Source organism: Pleurodeles waltl, chromosome 5 (genome assembly GCF_031143425.1).
Source record: "Pleurodeles waltl isolate 20211129_DDA chromosome 5, aPleWal1.hap1.20221129, whole genome shotgun sequence".
Lineage (NCBI taxonomy): Eukaryota > Metazoa > Chordata > Amphibia > Caudata > Salamandridae > Pleurodeles > Pleurodeles waltl.
In genome coordinates, this window is record NC_090444.1 from 56,522,713 (window position 1) to 56,543,336 (window position 20,624).

Consider the following 20,624-nt stretch of genomic DNA (forward strand, 5'->3'; position numbering starts at 1 on the left):
TGCCAAGCCTAGAACTCCCCTTTTTCTACATATAAGTCACCCCTAATGTGTGCCCTAGGTAACCCCTAGGGTGATCTGTGGGTAAAAGGCAGGACATGTACCTGTGTAGTTATATGTCCTGGTAGTGTAAAACTCCTAAATTCGTTTTTACACCACTGTGAGGCCTGCTCTCTTCATAGGCATTGGGGCTGCCCTCATACACTGTTGAAGTGGCAGCTGCTGATCTGAAAGGAGCAGGAAGGTCATATTTAGTATGGCCAGAATGGTAATACAAAATCCTGCTGACTGGTGAAGTCGGGTTTAATATTACTATTCTAGAAATGCCACTTTTAGAAAGTGAGCATTTCTTTGCATTTAAATCTTTCTGTGCCTTACAATCCACGTCTGGCTGGGCTTGGTTGACAGCTCCTTGTGCATTCACTCAGGCACACCTCAAACACAGGGTACTCAGCCTCACTTGCATACATCTGCATTTTGAATTGGTCTTCCTGGGCTGGGAGGGTGGAGGGCCTGCCCTCACACAAAGGACTGCCACACCCCCTACTGGGACCCTGGCAGACAGGATTGAACTGAAAGGGGACCTGGTGCACTTCTTAGCCACTCTTTGAAGTCTCCCCCACTTCAAAGGCACATTTGGGTATAAAACAGGGCCTCTGCCCTACCTCATCAGACACTTGCTGGAGAAGAAACCTGAACCAGAAACTACATCCTGCCAAGAAGAACTGCCTGGCTGCTCAAAGGACTCACCTGTCTGCTTTCTACAAAGGACTGCTGCCTTGCTGTTGGCCTGCTGCCTTGCTGAACTCTTGTCTGGCTGTGAAAGTGCTCTCCAAGGGCTTGGATAGAGCTTGCCTCCTGTTCACTGAAGTCTCAGGACCAAAAAGACTTCTCTTTTTCACTTGGACGCTTCGTGCACCGAAATTTGCGATGCACAGCTTGTTCTGCGGCAAGAAGAACGCCGCACACCGATGCTGATCGACGCAAAGCCTTCCGGACGACCTGAAATTTGACACACGGCCTCACAAGGATACCGCCGCCCGACCTCCAGAGGAGAAATCGACGCAATGCCTACCGTGAGATCGAAACTTCGACGCACAGCCCCGCAGAATGACGTACAGCCGGAAAACAAGCAGGAGAATCCACGCACAGACCAGGAACATCTGGTAATCCCCGCGATCCACAGAAAGAGACTGTCCGCATGCCGGAAAACGACGCACGACTTCCCCGCGTGAAAAATAACGACGCAAGTCTGTGTGTGCTGGGGAGAAATCGACGCACACACCATTTTTCCACGTATCTCTTCTTCTGCGGCCCTCTGCGGAGATTTTCCACTCCAAACCAGGTCTTTTTTGCTTGTAAGTGACTTTGTTTGCTTTTTAAAGACTTAAGACACTTGATATCACTTTTCAGTGATATCTTTACCAATTCACATTGCAACGTTATTCGTTTTGACCTACAATTATCCTGATAAATATTATATATTTTTCTAAACACTGTTTGGTGTATTTTTGTGGTGCTGTATGGTGGTATTGTATGATTTATTGCACAAATACTTTACACATTGCCTTCTAAATTAAGCCTGACTGCTCGTGCCAAGCTACCAGAGGGTGGGCATAGGCTAATTTTGGATAGTGTGTGACTTACCCTGACTAGAGTGAGGGTTCTTGCTTGGACAGAGGGTAACCTGACTGCCAACCAAAAACCCCATTTCTAACATTCAGGTACAGATATATCTTCACCTATCATACAACCTGCAAGCTTCAGATGAAACTGCTCTCAAGAAAGGAGTGTGGGGCGCATATAGTTCTTTTAAGTAATCGCACCACATGTACTGTTTGGGAGATCTTTGCACTCAATTTAAACGTCATGTATGTTGATAACTTTTTTTGTTTTGATGCATCATGTAAAGTACACACAAATTTGTTACATTGGTCTTCAGAAATGTTCTTACAATTTGTTTGCTGTATACTCAATTCCATCCTCAGGTACAGGACTATCTTTTACATGTGCTGCCTCAGAAAAGCGAATGGGCATGGAGCAATAACTACAGTGTCACATTCAGAGATAGCACCTTCCTCCACACCTAGTAGCGTGTCAGATGAGACAGTGAATGGGCATACAACAATAACTACAGGGTCACACTTAGACAGCACCTTCCTCCACACATAGCAGTGAGTCAGAGGAGACAGTGAATGGGCATACAACAATAACTACAGGATCACACGCAGAGATAGCACCTTCATCCACACCTAGCAGTGAGTCAGAGGAGACAGTGAATGGGCATGGAACTTTAAGTACAGGGTCACACTCAGATAGCACCTTCCTCCACACATAGCAGTGAGTCATAGGAGACAGTTAATGGGCATGGAGCAATAATTAAAGGGGTGCACTCATAGATAGCACCTTCCTCCACACATAGCAGTGTGTCAGAGGAGACAGTGAATGGACATGGAACAATAACTACGGTATCAAACTCCGAGATAGTATCTTCCTGTGTGTGTCAGACGAGACAGCAAATGGGAGTGTAACAATAACTACAGGGTCACACTTAGAGATAGCGTCTTCCTCCACATCACACAGTGTGTCAGAGAAGACAGTGAATAGGCAGGCAACAATAACTACAGTGCCACACTCAGGGACTAAACATGGGTTAGTGCAGTGTTTGTACATGTGTAATAGTACAGAAGGGGACTGAACTTTTTCATGGCACAATTTCTTGTGCTTCCACAATTTTCATCAAATATATTAGATGGAGCATCTTTCATGCATCCAGCACAGCACGGATGTGCCACAGCTGGTGTTAACCGTGTTCACAATAATATGCTCCACCATGTTACTATATGCACTAGCACCGGGCAGAGCACTTAGGAGTAATCCAGCTACTATTGTATCCTGCAACATGCGCCACCAGGAAACAACACAGTGGCATAACAGAGACCCCTATAGCTCTTTAGAAAAAGACACAACCTCGATCACTCAGATGACTTGTGCAGTCAGATGCTCAAAGCCTGATCCTTGTGTTCTCACCTTCAGGTAAGTTTTCTCCCTCCACTGGAAGCGCCTTGTAGGACCCAAGGAGGACAGCAAGGAGCAGAATGGCACCTGGAGTCTTCATCATGAGGTCTTCAGCAATATCAGAACCACTGCTGCACCGGTGTCTGGGATCTATAGGATGGCACAGGAAGAGAAGAAGGGATGGATGACACAGGAAAAGACAGACTGGACACCAGCCAAGAATTTTTAAAACCACCCCTGCCAAAACCAGCAGCATTATAGACACTCCCAGACAAAACTCTTTTTGTCATTGTGAACTTCTTTTGTTAAAGACAGAATAGATCTTTGACTACTGTAGTCAACCATAGGAATTCCCCAAGGGATTTAGTTGTGAAATAAATAAATGTAATTGCACAATTAACCTTTAAGGCTGCTGATGACAAGCTCTATGCGCTGCTGCCTAAAAGAGTCTCCCATCAGGGTCAACTGCTCCTCTGTAGGATTCATAACTGTTGAAATAATGATTAGGGCAGCACGGGGGTCCAGCACCAGGGACCTCCGGCCATACAGCAGAGACTTGCAACCCCTGCTATTTGCATCCCTGGCAAAATTGGCCAAGAAAAGAAGGTAACTAGTCACTTAATAAGCATTGTTTACTTTAAACAGTTTCCAAGGGAACCAGGACTGGGACCGGAACTTTAGATTCTGCAAAAATATATTCAGTAGTGCAATGGGCACTCCTGTGATTAAATAAATGAAATAAAACACTTGCCCATTTTTAAATAAAGTAGCTGCCATGTTTCATTATCATAATAACATGAAAAGATACCAGTTTGATCAAATCTTCATCTGATGTGTTACAGAAGTGATAGTGTGTCACAAAAATGAACATAAATCAAAAGGAATCAACAATAAAGAATAATTTAGGCCAGTACCATAATACATATGTAATGTACGAGGGACTGCTGCACAATAAACAAGTAGTGTAACTACAACCAGGTTTTAAATTTTTTGTCCTAATGTAGTTTTGCTACTTTTTGGAAATTGCGAATTTCGAATCTACATGCAAAGTTGTACCTGTCACAGATTTCCATACGGATCCCTCAGGGAATCACATGCTGTTTATGGTTGGACTCCCTATCCATTGTACACCGCTCTCCACGGATGGGAACTCCACACATTGCAAATGGATTCCTTTTGTGCAAAGGGACACTTTTTTGTGTCACTTTCTTTCATCTGCCATTTGAAATATGTTTCCACTTGGACAAATATCTTCCTTTACATCCCCACCAAATGTGATAGTGATCCATTCTTCTTCCGACGCTGTAATGGAATTTACACCACCACTTGGCTGGAGTAAGAATGCCAACCTTGCCAGGCTGGAGAGAGGAATGATAGGAGTTTGTGTTCAAACACAAACCTTCTAGTTTCTTGGAATTCACAATCATACAAGACAAAAATGCTTGAAACACCCAGGTACACCCATACACCCACCCCTTGAACAGAACTTACAGATGTAGAGAACCCCAAACTTATGGTGGAGATATCAGCTTCTGTAAAAGGGTTTACACCTGCCAGGAATGCCTTTGTGAATTCTTGACAAGCATAAGGGAAGTAAATGTGGTCACATTTATGACTGAATTTATTTTTGTGAGTAGGCCTCATGGCTCACATCAAATAATGCAGGTGGACATAACTATTGTTTCTTTAAAAATATGTGTATTCCTCTCCATCTGATTTATTCATACATTTCTTTTTGAGTAATACTCCTGGGTAACCAATAAATCATGTATTGATTTTACGATAAAACCAGAAAACTATACAACACATTCCAAATACAACAGTATTGTCAATGACAATGACCAACACCTCATCATGCTGTTAATATATTGCGGTGATGAGAATACCATTCACATTTCTCAGTACCAGCCTCCATAAAGAAGCTATTAATGTTCTGATCTTCATGGTGTAGGTTTACATGGGGTCCCCTGTACACTTCAATGTGTCCAAATTTTGCAGTAGTGCAGAGGGCCCCCTTTATGAAGGTAAATCGGTTTCTGTAGGCTCAGGCACTGATATAGGCCTTGGCACCATTTCCTAAATCTCAGCTGGTTTATGTAATTTCACATCCAAGCAATGTCTGTCTTGGCAACCAGGAGCCCCGGCTACATCAGTGCCATTTATACCTGTTGCAGTGAAGATCAGTGTTTTTGTGCAGTATAACCAATTTGGGGTCACTAGGTAGCTTCCCACCCAACACTGCACTAAGAGAAGAAAGCATCAACAAATACTCCACCATCAGTGACCATAAAGATCATTCTATCTATTCTATTTCATTCTCCAGGACTTCTTAAGCGCACAGGGTACTTCCTTGCCACAAATTTATTAGAAAAGACAGGTTTTTTTCAGGCTTTCCTGAATGTTGGTTCTGATTCCATTTTCCTTAGCAGTAACCCTAGTGAGTTCCAAAGTGTGGGGACATGGTAGGCAAAAGAACAACTCCCAGCTCTGGCTTTATTTATTCTTGGGACTGCTAAGTGCTGCTGGTCAATGGAGTATAAGATCCTTTCTGGCTTGTAATGTGTAAGAAGCCTCTGAGTTAATTTGGATCCTTTAGTGTATACCACTCTATACCGCTCGGTGTCCAATTATGAGTTTGGCAGGCGGACCACCAGACCGCCGCTGCGGTGGTCAAAAAAATCCAGCGGGCCAGCAGTTCCCAGACTGCCATATTATGATGATTCCAGCCAGAACAGCCAACTGTTATGCCAAACCGTGGAGAGCCAGTGCTGCAGCCGTCTGTAATTTTGGCAGTCTGCACTCCGGCGATGCCAGCATCATAAGCAATCACCAAACCTATTACAAACACATAGGCAATGTAGTGGTCCCGTAGCAGCAGTTAGCCGACGCAGGTCACCTGCCATGTAGAATGACCTTAGGGGCAAAGTGCATTTCCTGGCCACTAGGCAAGAAATGGAGGCAACAAGACTGGCGGTGGCCCTCCCAGTGCCCCATTATAACTCTTTTCCTGTGATTAGAAGGTGTTGGCCATCCTGCATCCTGAGAGTGTGATGAAATATCTGGGGGTGAGGAGTCTGATAAGTTACATCACAAAAAATGACACAGAATTCAAATGTCTTGCATGTCTATAGCTCAGCTGGGTGTTAAGACTAGACTGGGGAGTCAGAGATCCACAGGCCTACAACTACCAGGAGGCACTGTGGCTGTAACTCCAACCAATAGGCCTCTGTGCTCACCCTCAAATACCCCTGTTTTTTTTCTTAAAACTGATGTCCACCCCCCCTTGTTGGTAAGCATGTGTATAGTGGGGGGAGGCAGCAAGCGACAGGCCCACAATTACCAGGAGGACCTGTGTCTATAACTCCAACCAACAGACCCCTGTGCTTACTCCCAAGTACACCCGTTTGTTACCTCTCAACTGATGTTCATCCCCCTTGTTTGTAACCACAAGTATGGTGGGGGGAGGAAGCTAGTGAAAGGACCACAACTACCAGCAGGCACTGTCTCTGTAATTCCAAATACACCTGTGTGTTAACTCACAACTGATGTTCGCATCCCTTGTTGGTAACCATGTGTATAGTAGGGGGAGGTAGCACATGACAGGCCCACAACTACCAGTAGGCCATGTTCAAACAACTCCAGCCAACAGGCCTCTGTGCCCACACCCAAGCACCCCTGTTAGTTCTCTTAAAAGTGATGTTTACCCCCTTGTTGGTAAGCACGTGCCTAGTTGGGGGAAGCAGCAGGTGACAGGCCCACATCTACAAATAGGCCCTGTGCCTGTACCTCCAACCATGAGGCCCTCATGCTCACCCCCAATCACACCTGTTTGTTAACTCACAACTGATGTTCACCCCCTTGTTGGTATGCCTGTGTCTAGGGGGTGGAGTCAGAAAGCCATAGGCCTACAACTACCAGGAGGCAGAAACCAGAAGAAACAGACCAGAAACAAGCATCCGGCGACTGATTTCAGGGTATCAACCTTCATCAGCCAGGCTAGATTGACTCCAGTGGCATAACAAGCGCAGGACCCATGTCTGGGCATACCCTTCCCCCTTAGGGCAACAACTACAAAAACAACAGATAATGGACGGAGTGCAGAACAAATCATACTTTCACTCCCTGTCACACTTCTGGGTTTAATCCATCAATTTCTGTGCTTGTCATGCCATTCCAGCTTGGACCCAGCCATATGCAAATCAGTCTTGACCCTGCTCTCCATGGGAACAGTCCATCCTGAACTGCCATGCAAGGACCTCCCTGAACCAGACACAAGCATCCTGAGACCGGTTTCAGGGTATCATCCTTCATCCGCCAGACTAGCTTGAATCTGGTTGCATAGCAAGCACTGGATCCAAGACTGGGCATACCCTTCCCACTTAGGGCAACAAATGCAAAAACAACAGTTAATAGACAGAATGCAGAACAAATCAAACATTCACCCCTAGTCACAGTTCTGGGTTTAATCCATCATTTTTTTGACTTACCATGCCATTCCAGTATGACTCAGCCATATGCAGAGCAGTCTTGACCCTGCTCCCCATTGGAACAGTCCAGATCGAACTGCCTTGCTAGGTCCTCCCTGGACCAGAAACAAGCATCCTGGTGTAGGAAAGTACCCGCTTTTTGACATGGTTACCCCCACTTTTTTCCTGCTATCAGTGTCTTTTGACTATGTGTTCCCTGGGATCCTGCTAACCAGGACCCCAGTGACTGTGTTCTCTCCCTCTAAATTTGGTTGCTTAGGACTTAGCACACCCCACAATTGGCATACTGGCATCCCCATATAAGCCCCTAGTATAATGTACTTAGGTACTCAGGGCCTATTGTGCCACCCATGGGAAGCCATACAAAATATGTCTGCTGGCCTGCCAATGTAGCCTGCGTGAAAAGATGCATGCACCCTTTCACTACAGGTCTCTGCATCCGGTCACTGTAAATAATCCCTAGGGCAGGCCCTCCTAGCCCTGAGGGCAGGGTACAGGTACCTGTGTGTGAAGGCACCCCTGCATGAGCAAAGATGCCCCTACGAACTCCAGCTCCATCACTCTGGACTTTGTAAGTGTCTGGACGCCATTTTACCCGTGTAATGGACATGTGTCCAGCTACATAATGGTAACTTCGAACCTGGACATGTTTGGTATTAAACATGTCGGAATCGTACCCCAATACTGTTGTCAGTATTGGTAGTCTGATTCCATGCACTTTGGGGGCTCCTAAGGGGACTTCCAGCATTGCTCCTACTAGCCTTCTGGGATTTTACGGGCAGCCCGCTCTGCTGCCATCCCTCAGACAAGTTTGTGCCCTCCTGCTGCTTGATCAGCTTAGGAAGGGGACGGCAGAATAAAGGATTTCCTGTGGGAGAGGGAGGTAACACCCTCTCTCTTGGAAATACGTGTTACATGACTTGGGAGGAGTAGCCTCCCCAGGCCACCGGTATGCTTTGAAGGGCACTTGCATAAACCAGTTTGCACCAGTCCAGGAGCCCCGCTCCCTGCTCTGGTGCAAAACTGGACAATGGAAAGGGTAGTGACCACCCCCCTAGGGTGGAAACCAGAGCCCCTCCATGTGGCCACTTGATTTTGCCATCTTGTATCCAAGGTGGGTAGAGGCCCCTGGGAGCCTCTGAGTGGCCAGGTCAGGTAGGTGACATCACAGCCCTCTCCTGATAGGTGGTCAGCCTGCTTGGTGACCAATCCCTCTTCCTGGGCCATTTTGGTCTCCCTCTCAGGTGGGTCCTCAGATTCAATGTGCAAGGTTCCATCAGGAGTCCTCTGCATCGTTTACTTCACCTTCTGGCCACCGGGACTGCAACTGGGCCCTCCAGGAACAGACAATATGCAACTCCAGAGATGACACTGCTCTGCAACATTGTTTCTCTGCCTCCTTCCAGCAACTGCAAGATTTCCCTGGCTGTGCATCCTCTGAGGACAACAAGTCTTCAGCCTGCAGAAGAAGTAAAAAGGAATCTCCCTGGTAGTGAAGGAGTCACACACCTGCATCTGCATGCACCAATTGCAACAATGACCGCCTGCATGGACCCTCTCTCTTCAGAACTGCATGGATCTTGCATCACAGGTGGTGTTCTGGAGTAATCCCCTCGGTCCTCTACACCAGCTGTCCAACTTGGGATATATTAAGCCCTTGCCTCTACTTGCAGGACAGTTCCCCTGTGCACAATGACTCTTAAAGCTACCAAGGCCTGTCTGTTCTTCCTCCAAGGGTTCTTCAGGCTCCCTGTAACCCCAGCCCCCTGTACTCCTTCCTGCAAAGCATAGACTCCTGCCTGCTGCTCCAGCAATGTGGGTCTTCTCTTCAGGTGTGCTTAGTGGGCCTCACTGCGATTCGTGTGCCTGCTGCCTTCTGGGTCTCCTGTGGGGGCTGCCTTCTATTCTTGTGACTCTCCCAGCTGCAGAGAGTCACCTCGACTCTTCTCCTTGGTTCAAGTCCCGGGGCCTTGCTGGTCCTCTTCAGCCTTGCAAAACCCTCTTCATTGACTCTTGCATTTGCCAAGGCTTGTGGGTGGTTTTCCAGCACCACTGACTGACTGCATTACGACTGCCAATGTGGGACTTCATGTGCATCACTTTTGGAACTCCTCTTCTGCTCCTATGCTGTACTGCTGACTTTCTTCTTCCAGGTCCTGCATCCACAGAAGGGTGGGCAGTGGCTCTTGCCACAGCCGGACACTCCACCTCGAACTGGACTTGGTCCCCTTCCTTTTCTAATCCTCCTTTGTCAGGATCCACCTTTGGTTTCTTCCAGTCTTCTCCGTATCTTGCACAGTCCTTTTCCAAATTTCTCCTGTGGGTTTAGAGAAAAAAACGGTTCTTACCTCTCCTCTCCTGGTTCCACAGGGGCACCCTCGTACTTACCTTTTAGGGTTCCTAGTTCCTCTAGCACCCTCCTACTGATTCCACTTCCTTGGGTGGGAGACTGCATTTCAAATTTCACTCACTTAGTATATGGTTTGGTCCCCCTAAGGCCTTCACTATTTACTATTGTTTTTAGTATTTTTCTATTGCTTTGTATGTTAATCACTGAGTACATAGTAGTGTGTTCACTTACCCCCTATTGCAGTACTGCCTATTCAGTAGTCTAGTATTTGTGTTAGTATAATAAAGTACTGTTAGAGCTGGCAGCCTTAGGGTGGTCATCCCTAAAACATTTTGCCTGCCTACCTCATTTTTTCCGACACTGTGTTTGCTGGTATTAGGGCTCTGCACGCTTTACCACTGCCAACCAGTGCTAAAGTGCCTATGATTTCTCCCTTAAAACATTGGTTCATACCCAATTGGCATATTTTATCTACTTGTAAGTCCCTAGTAAAGTGCACTACATGTGCCCAGGACCATTAGATTGAATGCTACTAGTGGGCCTGCAGCACTGGTTGTACCACCCACATAAGTAGCCCCTTAACTATGTCTTAGGCCTGCCATTGCAAGGCCTGTGTGTGCAGTTTCACTGCCACTTCGAATTTTAAAAGTACTTGCCAAGCCTTAATCACCCTTTTTCCCACATATAAGTCACCCCTAAGGTAGGCACTATGTAACCCATAGGGCAGGGTGCTGTGTAGGTAAAAGGCAGGACATATACCTGGGTGTTTTATATGTCCTGGTAGTGGAAAACTCCTAAATTAGTTTTCCATTGCTGTGAGGCCTGCTCCTTTCATAGGCTAACATTAGGGCTACCCTCAGATACTGTTTGAATGGTAGATTCTGATCAGAAAGGGGTAAACAGTTCATATTTAGTATGACCTGAATGGTAATACAAAATTCTGCTTATTGGTGAGGTTGGATTTAATATTACTATTTTAGAAATGCCACTATTAGAAAGTGAGCAATTCTCTGCACTTAAAATCCATCTCTGCCTTACAGCCTGTCTCCAATCTACGTCTGGGCTGGGCTGGTTGACAGATCCCTTGTGCATTTCACCCCAACAACCACAAACACAGGATACTCAGTCACACCTGCACTCATCTGCATACTGAATGGATCTTACTGGGCTGGAAGGTTGGAGGGGCCTGACACTTGCATTTCAAAGGCTAGTGGCCTGCCCTCACACAATGAACTGCTAAGCCCCCTACTAGAACCCTGACAGAAATACTTGTACTGGAAGGGGACCTTGTGCACTTCAAAACCACTTTTTGAAGTGTCCCCCACTTCAAAGGCACTTTTGGGTATATAACCTGGGTCCCTGACCCCACCAACTCAGACACTTCCTGGGACAGACACTCTGAACCAGATCCTGTGACCTGCTATGAGGAGCTGCCTGACTGCCCAAAGGACTCACCTGGACTGCTCTGCTGTGAAGGACTGCTGCCTTGCTGTTGCCCTGCTGCCTTGCTGGCCTCTGGCTCTGCTAAGAAGTGCTCTCCACAGGCTTGGATTCAGCTTGCCTCCTCTTCCTGAAGTCTCAGGGCCAAAAAGACTTCTATTCTCCAAGGAAACTCCTTGTGCAGCAAAAATTGATGCACACCCTGCCAGAATTGACACACAGCCTGCCCAGCTGTGAAAGAATCACCATATTGCCGAATCGGAATGATGGAGCCCGGCTCCACGAGTGGAGATTGACGCAGCACCTGCGTTGCGACCGGAACTTCCACATATAGCCATATCAGATCCACGCATTGCCAAGCCGGAACGATGCTGCCTAACTTCCTGCATGAGGAATCGACACAGCGCCATCCATGCAAAAGAAACTCTGATGCATCGCCACACTGGATCGATGCAGCACCTCTGACTTCATCCTACACGCCCAGGATTTCCATGAATCATCCCTTGGCATCAAACAGTTACCCCAGTCACAGATCTGGGCTTAATTAATCAATTCTTTTACTCACCATACCATACCTCATAGGCATATTGCCCTCTACTCACCACTCTCCTTCTCGTTCCTATAGGCTGCACTGTGCCTCTGCATCTCAGTGAGTTATTTTGGGGTGCCTGCTGTCTCATTTCATGTTCCATACCTATGATGTAGATGGTGCTGTTATTTGAGACCTGTACTCTGTGTGACAACCATTGCCAAGGTGTTGTGTGATGGGGCCTATATTCACATTCTGTAGCATATATATGTTTGGAGCAAGCAGAATTAAGAAGCATGCAATGATGTATCTTTGGATATGCTTATTGTAAATGAAGGGCAACATTTACTTGCATCACAGCGTAAGCTTCATATGACACATCTGTCCTTGGCAAACTGCTGTATGAGAAGCATGGTGGACTCACTGTGCCCCTCAGAGTGCCACACAACCCTGTTATCACAAAGGATGGGCACATAACTTAAAGTATTGCATGGAATTGATGGAAATGAGAGTGTTCTGTAGTTTCTGCATGCTCAGAACAAGGGCTGTCAGTAGGTGAGATAGACCAGGGTGGCTCAGAGTTACTATGGCTATGCAACTGTGTCCCCGGGCTCAATCCTTGTAGACCTGCAGATCCTTGTATGTGGACAAAATGAGTCTTCAGAGTGAAGACTTGTCCAGAATGCCCATGTACATTTACCTCATTAGGAATGGGTACTGAGATTAACACCTGACCTACTACATATGTCCATTGACCCTATTGTCAATGTGTGTTATTGATGTATGACAGGCACCTTACTCACATAGCTCTGTTGTCATCTTATCATGAGTCTTATTTGTACAGCAAAAGGGTATTTCACAAGTTACCATCATACAGTGCAGATAGTTTTGAGGTTTGAGGGAGAGTAATACATGTAGCTCATTGGTTTGGTCACATGCAACAATAAAGGAAAAACATACCTTGGTATGTAATATGTTCTCTCTGTAGGAGTGGCACATATGCCACGATCTTTGTTCAGAGATACTTCTACGTACAACACAAACCTACTCATGAGTGGTACTGTTATTCCATTGAGTAGCACACATGTCCACACATGCACAGGGAATGGTGTTTCCCTCACACCCATGCTAGCCCTATCCTGGCCCACTGTCGGAAAGATGGGAGGACCTTCAACGCTGGGCCTGAAAGATCACTGAGGTCCATCTGATTGTATCCTCTCCCCAGAGACTTGGCATGCGCTAGAGCCTGACCTCCCTGGATTCGCAGCAGCTACGAGGGGGTGAGCCATGGCCATATCCCTATCTGTCACATTGCCAGGTTGATGTGCTGTGGTCAGCCATCTCCCCCTGGATATTGGAGCTGGTTCATGTGTGACACAAAAGCAAAGTTATTGCTTGTGTAGGTGTGGGAGATGCTGCATGATGATGTGCCTTGACTAGTGTCCCAGTGACCTGGGACAAAACTGTTTGGAGTCCAGAATCAATATACTCCCCTGTGAAGACACATGGCTGAATACAGTGATTAATCAGTTTATGTTGTTTGGTGTTGTGGTTGTCATTTGTTCCCAACAGGCCACTTGTCTTCAGTGTATTACCCCCAACATCAAACAATATGAACACTGAACTCAGCCATGTGTATGCTCACTTGAATATGTTGGCACGGGTCCCACACAGTCCACTTGACTTCAATGTGACAAGGGTGCTGGTGCTTGAAGCAGGTCCTTCATTTGATGCTGTCCATCATACATGTTACATAGGATTCATTGTCCTTTAGGTGCAGTTACAGAGCAATTCGTTCCCTTGGCAAGTATGGAATGCCCAGTTACCAGAATTTGTTACAGACACTGTTGTCCTCATTCCTTGTGTCCACATGTTAGCATGTGTTCCTTTCACTTATGTCATGTCATGTACACACCTGTTTCCTACACAGTCTAACTATCTTCATGGGATGGTGTCTGATTCATTCACATATGTGTGCAAGCCAATATGTGTTTGTTATCATACATATCTGAGAAGTATGCAGTTTATGGGGTGCCCCAGACTCACACATTCGCCAACCTGTCATGCCATGACAATTATCACTTACAATTCCTGAAACAATGAGGGCATGAAAGGTGGAACTACAGTAATTGATCAGGTTGTGCATTTCGACACCATTGATGTGGAAACATTTATGTATGTTCTCTAATTGTTGAATGATCATTACCTGGCTGTTGTCATGCATCATGGATTGCGTTGCATGAATACCCTGCCCAAGGGTGACGCATGAGGTGCCTGGCATGAGGTGCCTGGCATGGCAATTGATGCCGCTTCCTGTGGAAGTTCCTGTGGCAGTGTTCATAGAGTCAAGATGTGCTGCACAGCACTGTGCAGTGAACATTCACAATTGATGGACTGGCCATTGGCCTTCAGTCATTTTTGGTTTTCAAAAAATAAACCAATGTGTTTTGGTTATTATACATTTGTTCTGCCTTTCCTTTTCTACCTTTTAGCTGTTCCACAGTAATTAGTGATGTATGCCTACAGTTGTGTTAGTTTCACCCTGATTGGTGATCCATTTGCTGTGTTTCTCAACATCTGACTTTGGGAGCAGTGCTGAAGTCACTCAGGACTAGGTGAATGATTCAATTGATGGCTATGTGGTAGGTAATCCAATTGTGGTGTCATTGCACTGTGTGGTGGTTGTTCTTGCAAGAAATTCCTGTTGGCTTGACCAGCGTCAACATCTGTTGTGTTACATTAGTCCCAGTGCTGTATGTTGCACCTTCGTATCATCTGTGTTAGCTGGAGTTTTGTACTTTCACACATGGAGTGTGTTAAATGTTGCAACTTCCTATACCTTTGCATGGAGAAGTGAAGTTAGGTTGGCAGACACATGTCTGAGTTGGCCATGATTTGTAGGTAGTTCACCCCAATGTGAGTGTAACACAGTTAGAGTTTGACATAATGGTGTTTTGTGGTATTACAGCAAGACCTGCTTACAGGTACAGACCTAGTGTCACCTGATGGCTGTAGTCCTGTCACTTGCTGCCATCCCCTCTAGAACAATGCTTAACAGCAATGGTGAACATCAGGTTTGGGGGTACAAACAGGTGTATTTGGAAATGTGCACAGAGACCTGTTGGTTGGGCTCCCAGTCACAGTGCTTCCTGGTAGTTGTAGGCATGTCAGTTGCTGTCGCTCCTAAATAGACACATACTTAACAACAAGGGTGGGGTGAACATCAGTTTAGGGGTTACAGACAGGTGTATTTTAGGGGTGTGCACAGGGGCCTGTTGGTTGGAGTTGGTGTAACAATGCCTCCTGGTAGTTGTAGGCCTGTCACTTGCTGCTTCTTCCCACTAGAACAATGCTTGCCAGTGGGAGAAGGGGGTGAACATCGGTTTTGGGGCTACAAACAGGTGTATTTGGGCGTATGCATAGATACCAGTTGGTTAGGGTTCTAAATACAGTGCCTCCAGGTAGTTGTAGGCCTGTCACTTGTTGCCTCCCTCCCCCACTAGACCAATGCATGATTATCAAAATACAAATATTCCTTTTACATGTGCCCTCTGACCAATTAAACATGTGTGTATCTTCCAGCTACTTTATCAAAATGTGAGAGCCATGCAGTTACTGTCACATTAGGTTGCTTGACTTGCATTTCCACATTTGCCACATAGGCATGGCACTAGTGAGATACATGAAGCTCCAACACCTGTGCAAAAAGTGTTTATGAGTGAAGTGCATAAGGACATGTATCCGAGGGCATCATCCTTCCTTGGGTCCTCCTGATGCCACCATCCCTACTCAGCATGTATTCATGTGACTATGGGGCATATTTAAGAGCCCCAGCACCATTCCAATGCCACATTAGCAGCATTTGTTAATGATAATATGGCGTTAGAAGGCCACAAACGCCATGCCATATTTACTAAGTGCCACAATGCATGCATTGCGCCACTTTGTGACCCTTTGCGCTTCAATATGCCTGCGCCAGGCAGGAAATCTGAGAGATTTTCTTGCGCCATTGTTTTCAGCACTTTTAATATTTGCTCAGAGCAGGCGTTAAAAGCAGGCTTCCATTGATTACAATGGGCCTCTGGGTGCTTTGCAGGATTAGTGTCAACATTTTCGACGCTAATCCTGCAAAGCGTTGGACTAGCGTAAAAAATTCAGACGCTAGTCCCCTAACTAATGCCATGGTGCGCCATATTTTAAATACTGCGCCCACAGGTTGGCATTAGAGGGGCGTTTAGGGGCGCAAGAAAAGTGGTGCTGCACTATGTGCAGTGGCACTTTTCTTAAATATGCCCCTATATGTTTTGGATGTTTGAGTCACTAAAGATTGTGCATTGTGCATTTCCTGCAATGTGTGTACTATTTGTGAAGGAAAGTTTTGTGTGGAAGTTTGTTTCAGTGAAGGGGTGTGTGTGTTCGATGCCACATCTCTACATATGTGTCTTCAATATCACAACAGGCCATGGCATGTGAGTAATGTACGTGTGTCAATTTAAGTTGTATGTTTGTTGATGATGTGAATTTGCTGATGTGTGACACACTGTTATGTCACCTTCACTGTCCCTGAAAGTGTGAGATGCAGACATGAGTATTTTTGATAAATATGGATCTGCAGTGTGAGTGATGTGACTAAATCGTGCCCTATGGTGCGGTGATGGTGTTCTACAATGTATCCACCTCCGAGCTGGGACACACATGCTATACTTGTGCCACGGAGAACAGCCCCCATGGCATGTGAATGGCGGCCCATCGATTTGGTGGTGCTGGGTAGGTATGTTGACTTACTGTCAGTTGCATCCACGGCGGTGTGGATTTTGGGCACCATCAGTCATCATGAGCAGTAGCAGGATGTGTACATCTACCACTGTCTCCCATCCTAATCCAGTAGCATGCAAACCAAACATTGAAGACATCTCAATTACAAAGACACGTGTGATACACCTAATTTTTGGACAGCAATGCAATTTCAATAATTCAGATATTAAAAATATCCTTATACACCACCCAAAAAGTGAAAATAATTAGACTCTGATTTAAAATTGTAATGTTTAAATAGTTTGCTTGCAAGTTTGCCACTTAAAATATAGTAAATATAAATAAAATATGTATTTAATTAGCTCACTATGAATTAAATTTTAATAAAATACCAAACGTATAAATAGTAATGTAAGTAATAAAATAACCTCTAACTTACATTAAAAGGATATATTGCAAGCCAAATCGAAATTATAAAGGCACTCGGCCTGCACTCAGGTACCTCTGTATGTCATGGAACTCCTCAATGACTTTCAGTATCCCTATAATGTATGGTAGAGGATACTTTGGGGCTGATTTAGAATCCCCTAGCGCCATCCTAATGACACATTATCATAATTTTTTTACACTAATGTGGCATTAGATGGCCAAAATCCCTGTGCCATATTTACAAAGTGGTGCTTTGCACCACTTTGTAACCCTTTGAGCTACATTATGCCTGCACCAGGTATAATGTGTGCAAAGGGGGCCTTCCCCAGTTAGGGGGGCTGAAAAAATGGGCCAAAGAAATCAAAGAGACTTCCTTGCACTATTTTGTTCGTTACTTTTAACGCCTGCTCAGATCAGGCGATACAAGGGGACACACCATTGAATGCAATTGGCCCTCCTGCAGAGTACATCAACAGCATAAAAAAATTACACTAACGCCCCCTACCCTGCGCCGTAGTGCACACAGATAGTGGTGTTGGGGGGCGCACAGGGGCACAAGGAAAGTAGTGCTGCACCGGGTGCAGTGCCACTCTCATTAAGTCTGGGCCTTCGTCTCCTACATATTGTGGTTTGTGGGTCAGCCCCCTTTATTGTTTTTTTCAGCTGCAATTCACATGTTGGTTCCACGTACTGCACCCTAGGGCAATAGGAAAACCCTCTTTAGCCACTGCTCCTCTTGCACTATCAGTAACACCATTGTGTCTGACCACAAGTCCACTTCCAACTAAAAAGTGTCACAGGTGATGGGCCAATATTTTACCTCACAAATGTTTTTTTGTCTTTCAGCTTTCATTTTTTTTGGGGCATTATTTTATATTTAAAATTGGTCTTCAAGTTAAAGTAATTCAAAGCCTATAATGTGTTTTCCTTGCAACAACATGAATCTTATTTTCCTATAACCTGCATTAAAAAGGAAAGGAATCCCCATTCCTGCTCCAGTCTGTTAGAAGCCCCATATCATGCTATGGAATGTATACACAATGATCATTTCATAGTTTGTTCAACAAGACTATGACCATCACAATGAATTGGTTGCATGTTTTTCCTTTAATGTTTTTGGCATATGCGTGCAATAATAAAGAATAAACCATAAGACAAACTGTCGAGCTCACACCTCTGTTGGCTTTGCCAGTGCTTACTAAATAGAGGTAGCTGGATACTACCTTTCCGGGTGCCTAGAATTAGGCCGATGAAGAATGACTCTATGAACTGAGGGGGGTGAGAGGGCTCTCGTATCTTTATTATTCTGTTTTATAATGGGGATGGCCATCTTCTTATGATGTTGCACATTTGATTCACGTGAACAGTTTACAAAGTTCACGTTTGTTTCCCGTGCAGGTGTATCCTGACCGATTCCATGCAACATGTAAGCTTCAGAGGCATCTGCTCCCAGGACAGGGGTGTAGCGCTTATATGGTTGTTGTACGTAATCACACCAGGCTCACTCCGGTACGGCTATGTCTGTTCACGGAGACTTTGTACCACTTTACACAGCATCAAATGCCAAAAACTTTGGGAACATTTAACATTTGAATACTTCATGTACAGAGCACGTTGCTTTCTTCGAATTCTGAAATGATGTCACAGTAAATGGCTGTATCCTCAATTCCATCCTCAGTAACATTTGTTTACGCTTCACATTAGATCCTGGACTTTACTAGTGCAATGATATCTTCTTATTTAAATGATTTCTTTCACATCTTCCCTTTTGGTACCTTGGGGACCCTTAGACTAGTTTCTTGTTGGCACACCACAGGGTTTAAATGACTTACATATTTCTATTAGAACTTTGTAACACTCAATAGGATGAATCTTAATTTATTTTCTATATCCTGGGCCCACCCCTTGCAGAAAATGCCACCTTTACTTTCACTCTCAAAATGTCCTCTTTTCAGCTCTGCACCCCGAAATATGCTTTTATATTCAGGGATTTCCAGCCCACACAGGGCAAGAAAAATGTTCCCACATTATCCTGGCCGTGTGCAGCCTCAGAACGGCGGTGTGCTAACGCCCTGTCAGAGGGGTTTCCTGCAGTGCTGGACACTGTGGTACCTTTCACTACACCTCGCAGTGAGTCAGATGATACAGCGAATGGGCATGCAGCAATAACTACAGTCACACTCAGAGATAGCATCTTCCTCCACACCTATACAGTGTGTCAGGGGAGACAGTAACTGGGTATCCAACAGTAACTACTGGGTCACAGTAAGAGATGGCATCTTCCTCCACACCTAGCAGTGAGTCAGAGGAGACAGTGAATAGGCATGGAGCAAAAACTACAGGGTCACACACAGATAGCACCTTCCTCCACACCTAGCAGTGAGTCAGGGGAGACAGTAACTGGGTATGCAACAATAAATACTGGGTCACAGTCAGAGATAGCATCTTCCTCCACACCTAGCAGTGAGTCAGAGGAGACAGTGAATAGGCATGGAACAATAACTACAGGGTCACACACAGATAGCATCTCACTCCACACCTAGCAGTGAGTCAGAGGAGACAGTGAATAGGCATGGAACAATAACTACAGGGTCACACACAGATAGCATCTCACTCCACACCTAGCAGTGCATCAGAGGAGACAGTGAATGGGCATGCAGCAATAACTTGAGTCTCACACTCAGAGAGTAAACATGTCAGTCACAGAACACGTGCTAACAAATGATTCCAACAGTCATTATGTTTTATTTGGTTCTTCTGAACTTGCAGTGTAAGGCAATCACAATATTGTGTGGCACTAGTCACAACAGTAGCTTTAAACCCTGTGAAAGGCTCTTTGCATTGGATCTAGTGATTGTAGTGGACTTTCTGATACATTACATGCTCCTGTTGCGAATTAATGCTCCTGGGTACTGTGTCAGAACTTGAAGTATTAGAATATTTTCAGATATCCTTTTCAGAAAGATCTTCAAAACTTATGTTTCAGGCCAAATATATTCAGAATACAATGCAGTGTAGCACACCGTTTAGTCCCATTTGTTATCAGGCTATTCAGGAAGTAATCCCTCCCAGTAACTCCGTCCTCCTGTAAGGAGTTCTGCCCTCTTGTGATGCTTGCTGGGATCCCACATCCCCTGTATCTGATAGGGATTGCACCGATTAGTTGGGTCCTTTTATTTTGTGCTGTTTGGTGACAAGCTGCCAATGGGTCTGGATTAGGAGGGCCAGTCTTATATACTTGTCAAGGTTTGCAGTCCCATCACAAATAGCTAATCCTTTCCATTTAAGCATTACATTTGGGATTTAGTTTAGCCCTTATTTTCTAATGAACCATACAGGACAACAAATCTGAGAAAGCAAAGATTAACTTGGGCATGGATCTAGAAAACGTGGTAAGTCGATTTGAAACACAGAAGGACCATTTTGAAGTCCTGACCTCCCAGAATCTGTATCTTGCTGCATACTGGGATTTAGGGATCAACTTCTCAATCAAAGTTCACGAGGCAGGTCCTGAATATTGACACTGTGCCTTGCAAATGGTATCATCAGGAGCTATAAATTCCAGACTGACGCTTGTATCTACCAATCTTATTCATTTTGGGAGTGGCACTCTTAGTAC

General features: G+C 45.3%; 1 protein-coding gene across 1 annotated transcript in view; it reads right to left on the reverse strand.

The window, feature by feature from the left end:
• LOC138296982 (WAP four-disulfide core domain protein 8-like) overlaps nt 1-20,624 on the reverse strand; it is a 158,438-nt gene that overhangs the window by 83,440 nt on the left and 54,374 nt on the right. Inside the window, exon 2 of the mRNA XM_069236499.1 lies at nt 3,028-3,165. Coding sequence (XP_069092600.1) covers nt 3,028-3,118 — 91 coding nt within the window. The 5' untranslated portion in view covers nt 3,119-3,165. The remainder of the gene's footprint in view (nt 1-3,027; nt 3,166-20,624) is intronic.